The sequence below is a fragment of the Aulonocara stuartgranti genome (genome assembly GCF_965226115.1).
Source record: "Aulonocara stuartgranti genome assembly, chromosome: 7".
Taxonomy (NCBI): domain Eukaryota; kingdom Metazoa; phylum Chordata; class Actinopteri; order Cichliformes; family Cichlidae; genus Aulonocara; species Aulonocara stuartgranti.
Genome location: NC_138945.1, coordinates 64,469,955 through 64,485,578, shown reverse-complemented (window position 1 = coordinate 64,485,578; position 15,624 = coordinate 64,469,955). Strand labels below are relative to the sequence as shown.

General features: G+C 42.7%; 1 protein-coding gene across 1 annotated transcript in view; it reads right to left on the bottom strand.

The window, feature by feature from the left end:
• Positions 1–3,004: 3,004 nt before the first annotated feature.
• Positions 3,005–15,624, bottom strand: part of mrpl23 (mitochondrial ribosomal protein L23) — a 50,422-nt gene continuing 37,802 nt past the window's right edge. Inside the window, exon 5 of the mRNA XM_082540022.1 lies at positions 3,005–3,995. Coding sequence (XP_082396148.1) covers positions 3,831–3,995 — 165 coding nt within the window. The 3' untranslated portion in view covers positions 3,005–3,830. The remainder of the gene's footprint in view (positions 3,996–15,624) is intronic.

Genomic DNA, 15,624 nt, shown 5'->3' with positions numbered 1-15,624 from the left:
CATGTGAAGTAGAAGGGTGAAAGGAGGGAGGTGGTGGTGGTAGGGTTATATACACACTGTATCTCAGGCACCAAAAGGTGAAGGAAGTGTCTATTTACAATACAGATGTATGTAGCTATGAATTTTTTTTTTTATAGATACTCTGTGGTGTCTGTAATGCAGCAATGTGGGTGCCATACAGATATTCATTTTCAATTGTAGTGTGCTTGCATTGTAGTGCTAAATACATTACCAACCTAGGGTACATATTTACTCAGCAGCAATAGTGAAGCTGCAACTGCACAAATTGTGCATATGAGACCAGGTGAGCAAAGGTTTTATGCACGTGTTTCTGTCTCTCCGCTGACTGAGAATCTATGTCTTTGATGTAACGGAAAACTCTTAAATGCTAGTTAGAAATTGCTGGCAACCATGTGGACAAATGTTTGCAATCCCCAAACGTGTCAGCTCAGGGGAACCATGCAGAAGAGACCTGCTTTATATCAAACTATTCAACCGTAGAACCTGAAATCTAACAGCTGACCTGCAGGACGTGCGGAAGAACAAAAATCATCATTTACCATCAGATCCTGATCCGACCGTGCGTGAGTGGATTTGCTGTCACTGTGCCATGCACGTAAATGCACTCATCAATTTTATTTTCTAAATCCCATTTCAGTTTGAACCACTCTTTATATTGTGGACCACTATAAACATTTTGCTCACTTCTAAAATTTAATTGTGATACCCAATAAAAGAGGCATCCTTATATGTATATCTGTCTCTGTTGCTCCACCTGGATATCAATTCAGGTCTGCTCTCTTTCATCAAAGCATTATTGAGAAGTAGAAATATGTGGAGCTCGGCTCTAAACGTGCGGTGTGAGGTGACGAGCCACAGGAGAGGGCTACAGCTTTGGCACTATGCTTACACCTTTGAGCGATCCATGCACACTAATTATGCATTTGTTTCAAACGAAGGAACACTCTTAGTGTCACAGAATCACAAATTGAAGCGTGCTTCTTTCAGTGTTAAATATAGTGGAATTTTGCATTAAACTGCCTGCAGAAAAATGTGTGCACTCTGAAACGTAAACTACAAACAGGCCCACATATGCAATAAGCCCAGTATAAAAAAATAACTGTCAGTGTTTTCAGTTACAAAATTGACAGACCTCTTTAGGAAATATGACATAGGGTTTTGCCCTCAGGAAATCTGGCCCTAAAAATGTAAGTCATGGTGGAACTGTTCAGAGGACGCTACATCAATAACCCACTCCTTCTAGCATATGACTTTGTCTTTTTCTGTTTATCAGTTAATGAGTTGTTCCTGTTTACTTGTCTTTTTTAAAGAGCTGAAATGACTCAGAGACATTTAAGTGTGTGAGCAAGAGATGAGCTCATTAACCGAGTGTGTCTCAATGTCCACAAGGCTGCAGGCCCTGATGGCATCCCCGGGCGTGTTCTCAGAGCGTGTTCTGGGGAGCTTGCAGGAGTGCTCACAGACATATTCAATCTGTCCTTGGCCCACGCTGTGGTACCGGCCTGCTTCAAATCCACCTCCATCGTCCCGATACCCAAAAACTCCAACCCATCTTGCCTCAATGATTACCGCCCAGTAGCACTCACCCCCATCATCACTAAGTGCTTAGAGCGACTGGTCCTAGCACACTTCAAATCCTGTCTCCCCCCCACCCTGGACCCCCACCAATTCGCATACCGCCGGAACAGGAGCACAGAGGATGCAGTCTCCATCGCAATGCACTCTGTCCTCTCACACCTGGACAACAACAACACCTACGCCAGAATGCTGTTTATAGACTTCAGTTCAGCATTCAATACAATCCACCCCTCACAACTCATCAGGAAACTGACAGACCTGGGTATCAGTTCCCTCATCTGCAAATGGTTACTGGACTTCCTGACCAACCGCCCCCAACATGTCCGGCTGGATAACCGCTGCTCATCTACCATTTCTGTAATATACTCACATATCTATATTATTGCTAATATATATTGTAATATATCTATATCACTAAAGCACTTCTGGATGGATGCAAACTGCATTTCGTTGCCCTGTACCTGTGCATGTGCAATGACAATAAAGTTGAATTCTATTCTATTCTATTCTATTCTAATGTGCAATGTCTCTGCAGTTAAAAAAATAAAAATGTATCCCCAACACTACATAACCACCACTGTCAGCAGGCCTTAAACAGAGATTTAATGTTAGCGGCTCACTGTCAGATTATTGTTGACAGTTGCTGTTAATGTACCAATGCATGTATGTGACTTTAGAACAAACAGGGCTTCCCCGTGACAAAGAACAAGAGGACAACAGGAACAGATAATTACTTGGAAAACACCACAACTTGATTTCCCAACTTTCATGTGGGGTCTGTTCAGGCCAGGGGGAGAGCGAGAAAAGGAATTTGGACTCTCTCTCAGTTGGTTAAGCAGCTGTTTCTCTGGAGGTTCAGGTTGGGCAACAAGAGAGCAGAGTAAAGAAAGAAGAAAATAAAGTGAAAAAGTGAGAACAAGGGAAAGAGTGAGAAACGGAGGGGCTGTGTAACTGGAGGCTTGTTTCATTCCAAATCAGATTGCTTTATAGTAACACAGGGGGTGAGTGGTTCCAGGCAGCAGACAAAGGGCCAACAGGATCAATATTGACATTCTCCTTAGTGATAGATGAGTTGGCTGGGTGAGGTCAGGGACTGGACCTTTGTATTAGCCAGAGAGCATTAGTGGTCACGGCTGGGGGACACTTACAGTAACCTTGGCCTTTCAGTATAATGGAGGGTCTGAGGGTGCCCAGGAGAAGTCCCTCCCTTTTATGGGCTTTATTACCGTAACGGAGCTCCATCCTCCACTGGCCCGATTCAAACACAGATCATTACTTTGTCAAAACAGCTACCAGACCACATTGGCACTTGCGCAGGCAAACTTGTGCAGCAAACAGAATCTCAAGGTGGCTGTTTTTCAACACAGCAGTCGTGGGAGATGAAGAAAGGACAACACAAGACAAAGCAGAGCAAGTGACTGTTTATTAGGTCTTATTCCAACAGCATGTACAATAGGACAGATTCACTGGTAAGTCTTGCGCGGTAGGCAAAGATACACACACAGAGTACAATCTTTTTCCAGAGTTACGGCAAGATGGGCTACCACAAAATGCTGCAATATAACCCTCCTGTAATTTCCATGTGCTCGCTTTGCTCAAACATTTTAATTGTTGTTTACCTTAAGTGGTCAATTAATCCAAGGCAAACTCATAAAAGAGAGAAGGCTGTGGGCTGCCCAGATAGTCAGATCCAACTAGCCTAAGAATAATGGCTACTAGGGACATCACAGTCATTGGTGGGAAAGAAGAAGATCATAGTGGAGGGATGAGCATAATAGGAAAAACACAGTAGGGGTGCAGGGAGAAAACCTCTGAAACAAAAAAAAAGAGAGAGAGAAACAAAGCGAGGAGGTGCAATTACACTGTTGCCAAAGAGATGGTGGTAAAAAGGAGAGGAGGTGGGAAAAGTAGAGTGTGAGGAGGAAGAGAAGAGGTCATCTGAGGTGATAGAAATTTGGTGAGTTGGGTTCATCAAAGATGGAGCTTGGCCACTCTCCTCCTCCTCGGATTCTGTTCTAGCTCGGGTTACTCAGTTGACGCCTCGCAAACACAAACACAAACACACACACACGAAACACATGGCTGCAGTCTCCCACGCACATGCTCGTTCTTCTTTCATGCACACTTATAAGTGTTTCTTACAGAAACAGAAGTATCATCAAAATATTGTAAGTCAATGCATGTTGATCCCTATGAAATGCACACATACACGCATAGTCTGTCAGTCTGTCTCAGAGTCCAAACCACTCGGTGACCCCTCCTCTCCTGGGGTCGAGTTTCTGCCTCTGCTTTTCGTCCTCCATGAACTTCTCCTGCATCTCCTCCATAGAGCCCTCAGCCGGTGCCCGCTCTTTTTCTGGGAAGATGTCAGGAAAAGTAAATGTCTGGCCCAGCGCCTGATGAGGAGGCAAAGACAGAAAGCACAGAGAAAATTTTTAGCTTAAAAAACACTGTGTTCTTACTTAATGAGAGAAATCTGTTGTTTGTTAAGACTCAAAAACCATCAATCTTGTAAATCACTTTCTGTGTAACAAATATGTCAAACTGCACCTTCCTAAAATAAATCACAGTTCTTTGCAAAAATGAAGGCGAGTGTGTCACCATTCTTGCTCTGTTACTCTTCATATGACACAGATGCTCACTCACTCTCTTGTCTTTAGTTTTTTTAGCTCTCCTCTCCTGTCCATTTCTCTGGTCTTGATTTATTCAGAGGGAAAAGATGGTATCCATTATTTATTCCATACTAACCCATTTCTAGCCATAACTAATGCATCTCTGGCAAAATGTAGCCTGTGTCATGTTGACATAGAGTACAGTACAGACAGCACACATATGCATGCATGCACACTCACTTGCACACAAGTGCGTTCACACACAGAGACAGGTCATGCATGCAGACATGCAAACATATCTACAGCCTGTCTCTCTGAGCGTCCCTCGTGGACACCTGGCAACAAGAATTCAGTTGAGACTGATAACAATAGAGTCAAAGGATCAAATGAGGGGAAAATGCAAGAACATGTCATTTTTATCACAGGGCATTTACATGTTAAGCAAAGTGCTATAACTTAGTAGTTTCCCCAACAACAGTAGAACATCTACCAGAGAAATATAAAAACCCAATCCTCAATATATTTGTCAATACATCTAAAACACTAAAAGAACCTACATGATCAATTCTCTCATAGAATCAAATTACAGTGAATCACAGAGAAAATAACCTTCACCCACAAGAGTTATACATCTGTGCTTAGTTACATCTGAAACCCATTCTTAACTCTTCTTAGTTGAACCCAGACACCTCGGGCTAAGGCCACACCACTACAGTCGACCCCCGGAATTCGCGGGGATTAGGGACCACAACTGCCCACGAATTGCTGAAATCTGCAAATACCTCTAAAAATGCCTATTTTAATTTTCCCGTGAGCTTTGTGTTAGGAATCTGCGCGTTGTTTGGCAAATCTTTTTTAAGAAAAAAAACAAAACAAAACAATTTACTGATATTTTGGTGTTTTTACATTAATGTTAATATTTGAAAATTAGTCAATTTTTTTTAATCATAAGAAATGTATTTAGTCACTAAAATAAAATGAAAATAAAAAATATTTTAGCGCTATAGAAATCCGCGAATCCACAAATACTGAACCGCGAATAGGCAGGTGGTTGACTGTATTGCCACTGCTGTAACTACAATTGATAAAAAAATAATTAAAATCTACCGAAAAGGTGCTTTTCACTAACCTCAAACAGTGCATACAAACCTAAATTATAGGTTAGAACATGACTACAGTACATACCAGGGCTGCCACGATTAGTCGACTAGTCATGATTACATCGACTATCAAAATCGTCGACGACTAATTTAATAGTCGACGCAGGAATAAGTAGTAGGATTTAAGAGTGTAATAACGGACTGAAACAGAAGATGGCAGCACTGCATGTACAAGGATGCCAGCTGCCGTTAAACCCCGAAGAAGAAGAAGAAGCTGTGTCCCAGAATTCATAGCGCAGCCCAGCTCAGTTGCCAACAATGGCGGCAGCTAGTTAGTTTTAATGTTACTCTTATTATTCTTTCTGGGTCACAAAATAAACGTTTAACATATTTTCAGGCGAGAATGTAGCTGTGTAAACCTCAAATATCTGCTCAGTTTATCAAGACACCACATATTTTCAAAAGCGCTCCGACATTTTCGGAGACGTCTGTTACCCACTAGCTCGATAGCTAGCCGGGGGCAAGGCTCACTAGAGCCCGTGAGAACACCGGACTCCCGGCAAATTGTTTTCAAACCCACCGCCGTCTTTCGCTACTCAGGTTAAATATATATAAGTCACTTAGATAACTTAAAAATTTTATTTTTGGCTTTTTTTAGTATTTTATTTGTTCCTGAGTAAATCGGTTTGGCTGAGATTAAAGTTATAGTTTTCACATTTCTGATTATCAGAAGTGTGAGATGCTCGAGAATATACTCGAGTGTCCTGTTATATTTTAGATAGCAAGGAGTTTATTAAATTTCACCGAAACAATCGGCAAATTTCATAAACTATCATCTTGTCTCTATTTTTAGTTAGCACATACCTTAAACACTTAAAGCTGTAAGCTAATGATAGTTATATAAGAGCAGATGCATGCTTGTGCAATAAGCTGTACGTTTTATGTCCAATGGATGCATGATCTGATTAGTTGACTAATCGCAAAAATAATCGGTGACTAGTCGACTATCAAAATAATCGTTTGTGGCAGCCCTAGTACATACAGATCAAACTAAATGTTTGATCTGGGAGCACTGTGACAGTTCTGTTTTAAAGCTAGCCAGAAACAGCAGAAAACCATGGTGGTAGAGATGATGCCGTCTGGGTGAAGCAGGAGCATTTCTTCATAAAGACAATTTCCCAGGAAAGGCATTTCTACTCTACCTGAGCCCTCAAAGCTTTAAACAACTTACCTCATTCACCCATTCATACAAGCACTTTTTTGTGCTTTTTCTAAGCAAGTGCCTTTCTATCTAACATTCACAGACATTCATACGGCAATATTGAAGCAGCAACCTGTGTAAATGACCTGCTCTACCTCCTGAGCTACAGCCAGCACTGTACCCACCCCTGCATCCGGGCAAGAAGACACGATACCTGGATGCAGCTCGTCTGTGCCAATTACTCAAATTCTTGTTTTGTCTGAAACTCACTCATCCATTTCTTAATAACCGTTCGACATTATATACGTTTTAAAACTTTAAAAACGTAGTAGAACTTAGAGCTGCACGTCATCGGCATAGCAGTGGAATGTAATATTGTCTCCCTGTCTAATGTGACACAGCGGCCACACACACAAAAAGACAGGTCCCAGTATAGACCCCTGGGGGATTCCACAGTTCAGTGCACAGTATTGAGAGCTGTGGTCACCAATGAAAACAAAAAATGTGTTTGGCACAACGATACATTCAGACAATGGTTCTGCTTGCCAAAACTGCTGCAGAGGAGTGATAAAACAAAACACTGTATCAACTGCTGCACTGAGTAGTACTAGAACAGAACATTCACTACTATCAGCAGTTAAGATATCATTTGTAATCCTAATAAGCACGACATCACTTCTTTGATGCTACATAAAACCTAACCTTTTCAAAGATACTGTTATGATGTAATGCTTCAACAAGCTGTAGACAGACGATCTTAAAGTGTTTTGCTATAAAAGGTCATTTGTTATCCAACTACTCTGTGGTAGCCCAAACCTGTGGATAGCTTTGAGGGAGCTAGGAGGTGGCTGAGAAATCAAGTTTTTGGTTGTGGCTCCAGAGGAAGGATAGCAGTTTGGGTAAAAACCAAAAGGCAGCTATAGGGGATGGCAAGGAAACATCACCTATATGTCCTCCTGCCTCCAGCTGATGACCCTGCAACTGACATTCTAGGAGTGGCGGAGGTGTGACAGGATTAGTGCCAAAGCAGGAGAAACATCTCAGCCATACAAGAATTTACTACTCCTGCCACCACTGCTATTACTGTGTTTACTACTTTAATTACTGGTACTATCCATCACTATTGCTACTGTGACTGCAGCTGCTGTTGTCATCAAATTAACCAAATCTACTTGCACATAAAAGCTGAGCAAGTGTGACAGTAAAACAGTGAAACAAACTGTTTAATTGGATCCAGTTAAAAAAAATTTTGCAGAAATCTACATTACCACTTGCCGTCTACCTTTTTTCCCCACCTGATGTATATTATTCTTCCATATTTGCTCTTTTAACACCATGAAATTATGAAGAAAATCATGTAATTATACAGATAACATTGTTGTCCCATCTTTACAAGTGCTTATTTCTAGATGACCACAGAGCACGCACACCAAACCCAGGCAGAGTTTATGCACACTTGTAAATATTTATACTAATAGATTATTCTGTAAGTCTCATGTATCTTTATGATATGCTGTTTGGGGTTTCCAAAAAAATGAAAATAAGGATCATTAAAACTGTAGTTTACACTATCAGCTTCCTCTTCATAATAAAATCCACTTAAATGACTCCGATTGATCAATTATTATGTGTAGAGGCCTGCTACAATAAAAATAAATTGTTTCAATGAACACAATTGTCAATCAACTAAATATGTGAAACATTCTGTATGGGGTCAGTGTGTAGGCGTTAAGGAATGGTCTGGCTCTGATGTGAATGTTACTTTGTCTGTCTCCAACCCCCAAAATACCAAGAGAAACATGCATATAATTGCTGCAAAGTAGGGCTGCTCAATTAATCGAATTTTAATCACGATTACGATCTGGGCTTTCAACGATCATTAAAAATGACTGAGCCGATTATTAGCCCCTCCCTCATGCTTTACTCTCGCGCTGCTCCGTGTGGCAAATCAAGCGCACTGCTCTGCATTTCGAACACGCGTCACAACAATTAAGAGGACCCGAGGGAAGCTCGGAAAGCTAAGCAGAAGTTATTTGGAGAGGAGTGGACTGCCGTTGGTTGAAAAGAGAGGTAAAAAAAAAACAAAAAACTTCAGTGGTGTGGAAACATTATGGCTTCGCGGAGTCAGACGTGGATCAAGTAGACACAGTGTGTAAACTTTGCTATGGTGTCGTAGCTGCACCACAGAGCAACACTGCAAAGTTTACATTTTTCATTTATTTCTTTTATTGCAAACATTTGCACTGTTATCAGTATTTGCACACTATTTTATATTATTTTTTAAAGTCATTATTCAATACATTGTTATTGTTAACCCTTTAAAGCCGGTCAGAGCAGCATGCTCGTTTTGTATAACTATTTTTAAATCCCTGTAGAACCTGAACCGCTAAGCTAGCACAATAAATTTTTTTCCATATGAAACCAGAGGAGTTGTACTTACATCTTATGCCATCAGCTTGTCCTAGGTCACGGTTTCCTTCCACATATAGCTTTGCAAAAATTGCATAAAAAGCGCTTGCAGGAACAAAAACATAATATTCCAGAAACACGCTTTGCCGATCCGATCAGCTGTTCTTAACACTTCCCACATTGAAAAAGACGTCAACGCGAACTATCGCAAGTGACGTCATTTTCGCGGAAAATGTAGTTTTTTACTTGTAGGCCTTAGAACTCGAATTGCACTGCTGGAAATAGTTTATTTTGATGCACATGCACATTCTTTGCAAATTTGCATCATAGGATTGTTTTTTTGTTTTTCCTGCAGTGTATATAAAAATTGCTGTATCTCCAAAAATAAAACTATGAAGACACTCAAAATAAATTTCCTGTTGTTGTAAACTATTTTTTGCAACTTTTTTGTATTTAAAGTTTTGAGGGATAAACCTCTTAAATTTCTCCAAGTAGAAATATATGTAAAAAAAACAAAAACGATTTTCAATTTTTTTGTAGTTTATTGCACTTTTTTGCAATTAATGTAGTTACTATGGACTTAATACATACACATTTTTAAAATATGGGCTATAACAGTTGTATTGATGTATAGCAACTTGAAATGCTCCCACAAATGGCACTACAGCATGTAAAAAAAATATTATAAGCTCTGGCGGACTTGGTTCTATGGTAGATCTTAAAGGGTTAAATAAATATCGTCAAATAATCGTGATCTCAATTTCAGTGAAAATAATCGTGATTATCATTTTTGCCATAATCGAGCAGCCCTACTGCAAAGCATAGTTTAATTCCCAGAGGGAGAGGCAACATGAAGCTAAAGATGCAGAATGAATCAGACTGTGTCTACTGTAAAAATAGCTGCGAATAAGGACAGCCTATAGCATTTTGGGCAATATGCTAAAATTTGACATAGTCCAGCAACTGGTAACTGCTGATAGATCTCAGAGTCTGCACAGTGGTGTGAAAAACTAGCAACAAACAACAAGCTTACCAAGTACAAGCTCCAGTAAGTTTATTAGTTCATAATACTGTTGGACATGAGAATAGACCCTCCACAATGGTCTTTGTTCTGCTGCACTCGACTTGGACTGTATCAGTGGTTCCCAAACTTTTTTCGTTAGGCCCCCTTCTGTTTTACAAGAAAAATCTTCGCACCCCCCCAACCGCACAAACACATCCTCCAACCACACACACACACCCATATTTTGTTTTCAAACTCTATTGTGGTTTATTTCACACCTCAAACATTTAGTAGACAACTACATGAATAAACTGCAATAAATTTACAGGTAGCAATGAAATAAACGACTAACTCTTTTACGCTACGTCCACACCTACGCGGGTATATTTGAAAATGCAACTGTTTCTATGCGTTTGGGCCTTTCATCCACACATAAACGGCGTTTCGAAACACCGAAAAGGGAGGATTTTTTAAAACTCCGTATTTGCGTTTACGTGTGGACGAGGAATACAGAGTTCGTCACGCAACGTCAAAGCTATGTGCCTTTTTTCACGTCACGCTGTGCGCCACGTTATTGTCAAAGTCAAAGTCAAAGTCAACTTTATTTGTCGATTCTGCCACATGTACAGGACATACAGAGAATAGAAATTGCGTTACTCTCAATCCCTAGATAAATAGCAAATGAACATTTAAATATATTTAAATATAAAAGTGATTAAAAATGCAAGTAAAATAATTAAAAAGTAAAAATTTAAATAAATACAATTTTACATATAACAAGAAAGCTATACAATATACAATATAATGGGTAAGTGACATTGAGTGTAAACCAGGCAGAGTAGTGCAAATAGGCAAATAGTGCAAATGGAGAGTTAGTAATGTACGGTAAGAGAAAGTGTAACAACAAAGTCTTATGAGGTAATGGCAGTCCAATGCTCCACAAAGTGACTGGTAACTGGTGCAGGCCAGTGAGTGAGTCAGAGAGTGTGTGTGTTTGTGTGTGTGTGACAGAGTTCAGTGAGACCGTGGAGGAGAGAGGGGAGAGGGGGCAGAATCGGGAGGGAGTTAAGCTTCCTGACAGCCTGATGGATGAAGCTGTCCTTCAGCCTGCTGGTCCTGGCCTGGAGACTCCGCAGTCTCCTCCCCGACGGCAGCAGCTTGGAGAAGCTTTGCATTGGGTGCGTGGGATCAGCCGCTATGCAAAGGGCTTTTTTAGTGAGACGGGTGCTGTAAATGTCCTGGAGGGAGGGGAGAGAGACACCAATGATCCTCTCTGCAGCTCTCACTATGCGTTGGAGGGTTCTATGACAGGACGCATTGCAGGCTCCAAACCACACAGTGATGCAGCTCGACAGGATGCTCTCGATGGTGCCTCTGTAGAAAGTGTACATGATGGGGGCTGGTGCTCCTGCTCTTCTTAGTTTGCGGAGAAAGAAGAGACGCTGCTGTGATTTCTTGGCCAGTGCTGTGGTGTTGTACGTCCAGGAGAGATCCTCTGTGATGTGCACACCCAAGAACTTGGTGCTGCTCACTCTCTCCACAGACGCTCCGTCAATGGTCAGAGGAGCATGTTGGGTGTGCATTCTCCTGAAGTCCACAACAATCTCCTTCGTCTTCTCCACATTCAGAGAGAGATTGTTGTCAGCACACCACGTGGCCAGGCGTCTCACCTCACTTCTGTAGTCGGTCTCATCCCTGTTGCTAATGAGACCCACCACCGTTGTGTCGTCCGCAAACTTGATGAAGAGGTTGGAGCTGTATGATGGAGTGCAGTCATGGGTCAGCAGAGTGAAGAGGAGGGGGCTCAGCACACATCCCTGCGGGGCCCCTGTGTTTAAAATGATGGTGCTGGATGTATTACTGCCAACCCGTACTGCTTGAGGTCTTCCGGTGAGGAAATCCAACAGCCAGTTGCACAGTGAGGTGTTGAGCCCCAGCTGGACCAGTTTTTGAATGAGCTGTTGGGGGATTATAGTGTTGAATGCTGAACTGAAATCTATGAACAGCATTCGAACATATGAGTCTTTTTTGTCCAGGTGTGTGAGTGCCGAGTGGAGTGCAGTGGAGATGGCATCATCGGTTGAGCGGTTGGGCCGATACGCAAACTGGAAGGGATCCAGGGAGGGGGGCAGGACAGTCTTGATGTGTTGCATGACTAGTCGTTCGAAGCACTTCATCAGGATGGGAGTAAGTGCAACAGGACGGTAGTCATTAAAGCAGGAGGGAGATGACTTTTTTGGAACCGGAATGATTGTGGTGGCTTTAAAACATGTGGGGACGACAGCCTGGATGAGTGATATGTTGAAGATGTCTGTGAAGACATCAGTGAGTTCCACTGCACAGTCTCTCAGTACACGACCAGGAATGTTGTCAGGACCCGGAGCTTTACGTGCATTGATCCTGCTGAGGGATCTCCTCACGCTGTCCGGTGACAGAGTCATCACCTGGTCACCAGGAGGGGGTGGGGTCTTCTGTGCAGTGGTGCTGTTTTGGACTTCAAAGCGAGCAAAGAAAGTGTTCAGCTCGTTCAGCAGGGGGATAGTGCTATCACAGGTCTGTGGTGGGGGCTTGTAATCTGTGATGGTCTGAATGCCCCGCCACAGGCTCCGTGAGTCTCTGCTGTCTTTGAAGTGATGAGATATTTTCCTGGAGTACTGTCTCTTAGCCTCTCTGATGCCACGGGAAAGGTTGGCCCTAGCTGTCCTCAGGCTCGCCTCGTCTCCATCTCTGAAGGCAACATTCCGAGCTTACAGCAGCCTGTAGACCTCTCCTGTCATCCATGGTTTTTGATTGGCCCGGACAGTTATGGTTTTCGTGACTGTTACATCCTCAATACACTTGTTGATGTAGGCAGTAACAGTCTCTGCGTACTCCTGGAGGTCAGTGGTGTTGTTATAGGTGGCAGCCTGCTTAAACATGTTCCAGTCTGTAGTATTAAAGCAGTCCTGTAGAGCCTCTGAAGACCCCTCTGGCCACACTTGTATCCGCTTACGAACCGGTTTGGTCACTTTAACGAGCGGTCTGTAAGCAGGCATTAGCATGACAGTGATATGGTCTGAGGCGCCGAGGTAGGGGAGGGGAAAAGCTTTGTAAGCTCCTCTCTGGGTGGTGTAAACAAAGTCCAGTGTGTTATTTCCCCTTGTTGGAAAGTCTATGTGTTGTTGTATTTTTGGAAACACGCACTTTAAGTCTGCATGATTGAAATCCCCAGCCAGGATGAGAAAAGCATCAGGATGGGCTGTCTGCTGCTCACTGATGTGCTGGTACAGTTCATTCAGTGCCTCATTCCTGTTGTTGACATTGGAGGAGGGAGGGATGTACACAGCGCACAGGAGTATGGCTGTATATTCCCTCGGTAGATAGAATGGCCGGCACTTAATAACCATTAACTCCAGCACTGGTGAGCAGTGTTTGCAGACCGCAACAGCATCGCGACACCAGGCATCATTGATGTAAACACAAAGTCCTCCCCCGCGGGTCTTACCTCCCGCGACGATGACTCTGTCAGCACGGTAGCATGTTAGCTGGTCGAGCTGAATGGCGCGGTCCGGGACACTGTCGCTGAGCCATGTTTCCGTGAACACAAAAGCACAGCAGTCCTTTACATTCCTTTGAGATGAACGTAGCAGTCGGATGTGGTCCAGTTTATTTTCTAGCGAGCGTACGTTGGCCAGAACGATAGAGGGGATGGCGGGTTTGTGTGGGCTAGCCGCTAGCCTAGCTCGGATGCCACCGCGCTTACCCCTCTTCTGCTTCCTCTCACACCGCTTGAGGCGCATCCATTGTGGGCGAAGTGCGGGAGTGGGGGTCGGTGATTGAGTAGGCCTTCGGAGCAGACCCAGATCTTTCAGCTTCTCGGTGTCCACAGAGTTTAACTTAAAAAGTTTGTTTCTGCCGATGTCGAGAAGAAGTGTTCGGGCATATCCTCGCTTGCACACAGATAGACGCGACAAAGACTTACAAAAACACTGCAACTTACAGGACGAAAAACACGAAAAAGTAGTTTGTTTGGGAGAGAGAGAAGCCGCTGCGTGTGCACGCGCCGCCATGTTGGATCAACATTACATGAGATGAATTTCTATAATGGCAGATAGATTAACAGTATTTTGTCTCTATCTGCAGGGGAAAGTAATTCTGTCGCAGAGACCTACCTTGGCACTTGTGCAGGTGAAGCCAAAGGGAAGATATGCTTCACCATATTTTATAGTCTTTGGCTTGGAAGGAAGTTGGTTTGGAAACATATTTGGCGATGCTTCATCTCCTGCTTTGCGTTTGTGTGGGAATCCCGCCAAAAACCTGTCAATTATGCTAGCAGTGTCCAAGCATTCTTTTTTTTTTCCTTTTCATATGTGCCCCCCAGCAATGGTTCTGCGCCCCCCCTAGGGGGCGGGCCCCACACTTTGGGAACCTGTGGAGTTCTCCGTGGCATTACCTGACAAAACCCTGGATTTCCAAGTGTCCGTGTACAACTCCTTACACTGCTTAATTCAATTCAATTTTATTTAGATAGTGCCAAATCACAATAACAGTCGCCTCAAGGTGCTTTATAATGTACAGTAGATCGTACAATAATAGATACAAACTTATGATGCTTAACGCAACAAAAAGTAAAGCGGTACCAACAATTCTGTATTAAATGAATTGTTTTAATGAGTCAGACTAGTAAATCAAAAACGATTTCAACTGCAGAACACTGGACATAAAAAATTACCAAATTTGTTCAAATTCCTGCATCTTGAGTTTGCAGTGATTGTGTTATGTGTAGAGTTACAGCTGAAACAGCAAAAGCACAGCTGTGGTCTTTCTTTGTGTATATGGTAATTTTGTCAGTGTCACAAGATTAAATTCTGGCGTGTCTTGCCCAAGTCATTACCCCTGTTTTTGATTAACACTCAGGCACCAAACCCCAGAAAATGGTATTTGGAAAAGCCTGAGTAACTCCATCCAACTATCCAAAACACATTATGGAAACTGCTATTTTGGTAGGATACTTCACACAGGCCTGAATTCATGTTACTCTCAACATGTGGCCAGTTGGGTCTGAATTCTGATACCAGATTTGAGGAGTGCCTGGAGAAAAACATGCACAACCTTCAGTCAAAAGCTACCCTGTTCTTCTGTTTCAATTTCAAACTACAGGAGGTTTTCTAGTGAGTGCAGTATAACAGTAAGAGATGACTGTGCAAAATAAGTCAGGCACAGGCAGAGAACTGCCAAACACCAGAGAAACACCTGGAAAACGCCAAGGTCTTCAGTGTCTCGCTGCACTCTCGCACACTGCCATCGAGGAATCCAGAATCCAGAACGCAAACACTGGATGAGGCCAGGAGTAAGAGAAGGAGAAAGGAGGTCAAAGGGAGAAAAATGGGGCTAGAGTATGCGAGGAAGTAAACGTGACAGGAAAAAGATGAAAGTAGGAGGTGACGAAGGAAGGGGTCTACCCCAGTCCTATAAACACAAGAGCTCACAACAACATGAACAATGAAGCAGTGAATGAAACAAGACTTCACCCGACCTGAACCAAACATTGTCGCATGACAATTCCCAGTTATACAGAGCAGTTCTGGGTACCTTATGTATACAGACAGTGAAGATTAATACCAGCCTCGGAGAGCGCGATTCACAAAAACAACAAAGCAGCAAGACTGAAATCAACAAAGAGCTGAGACTCGTTAAACAAGTCTTATTGTTGGCAGCAGG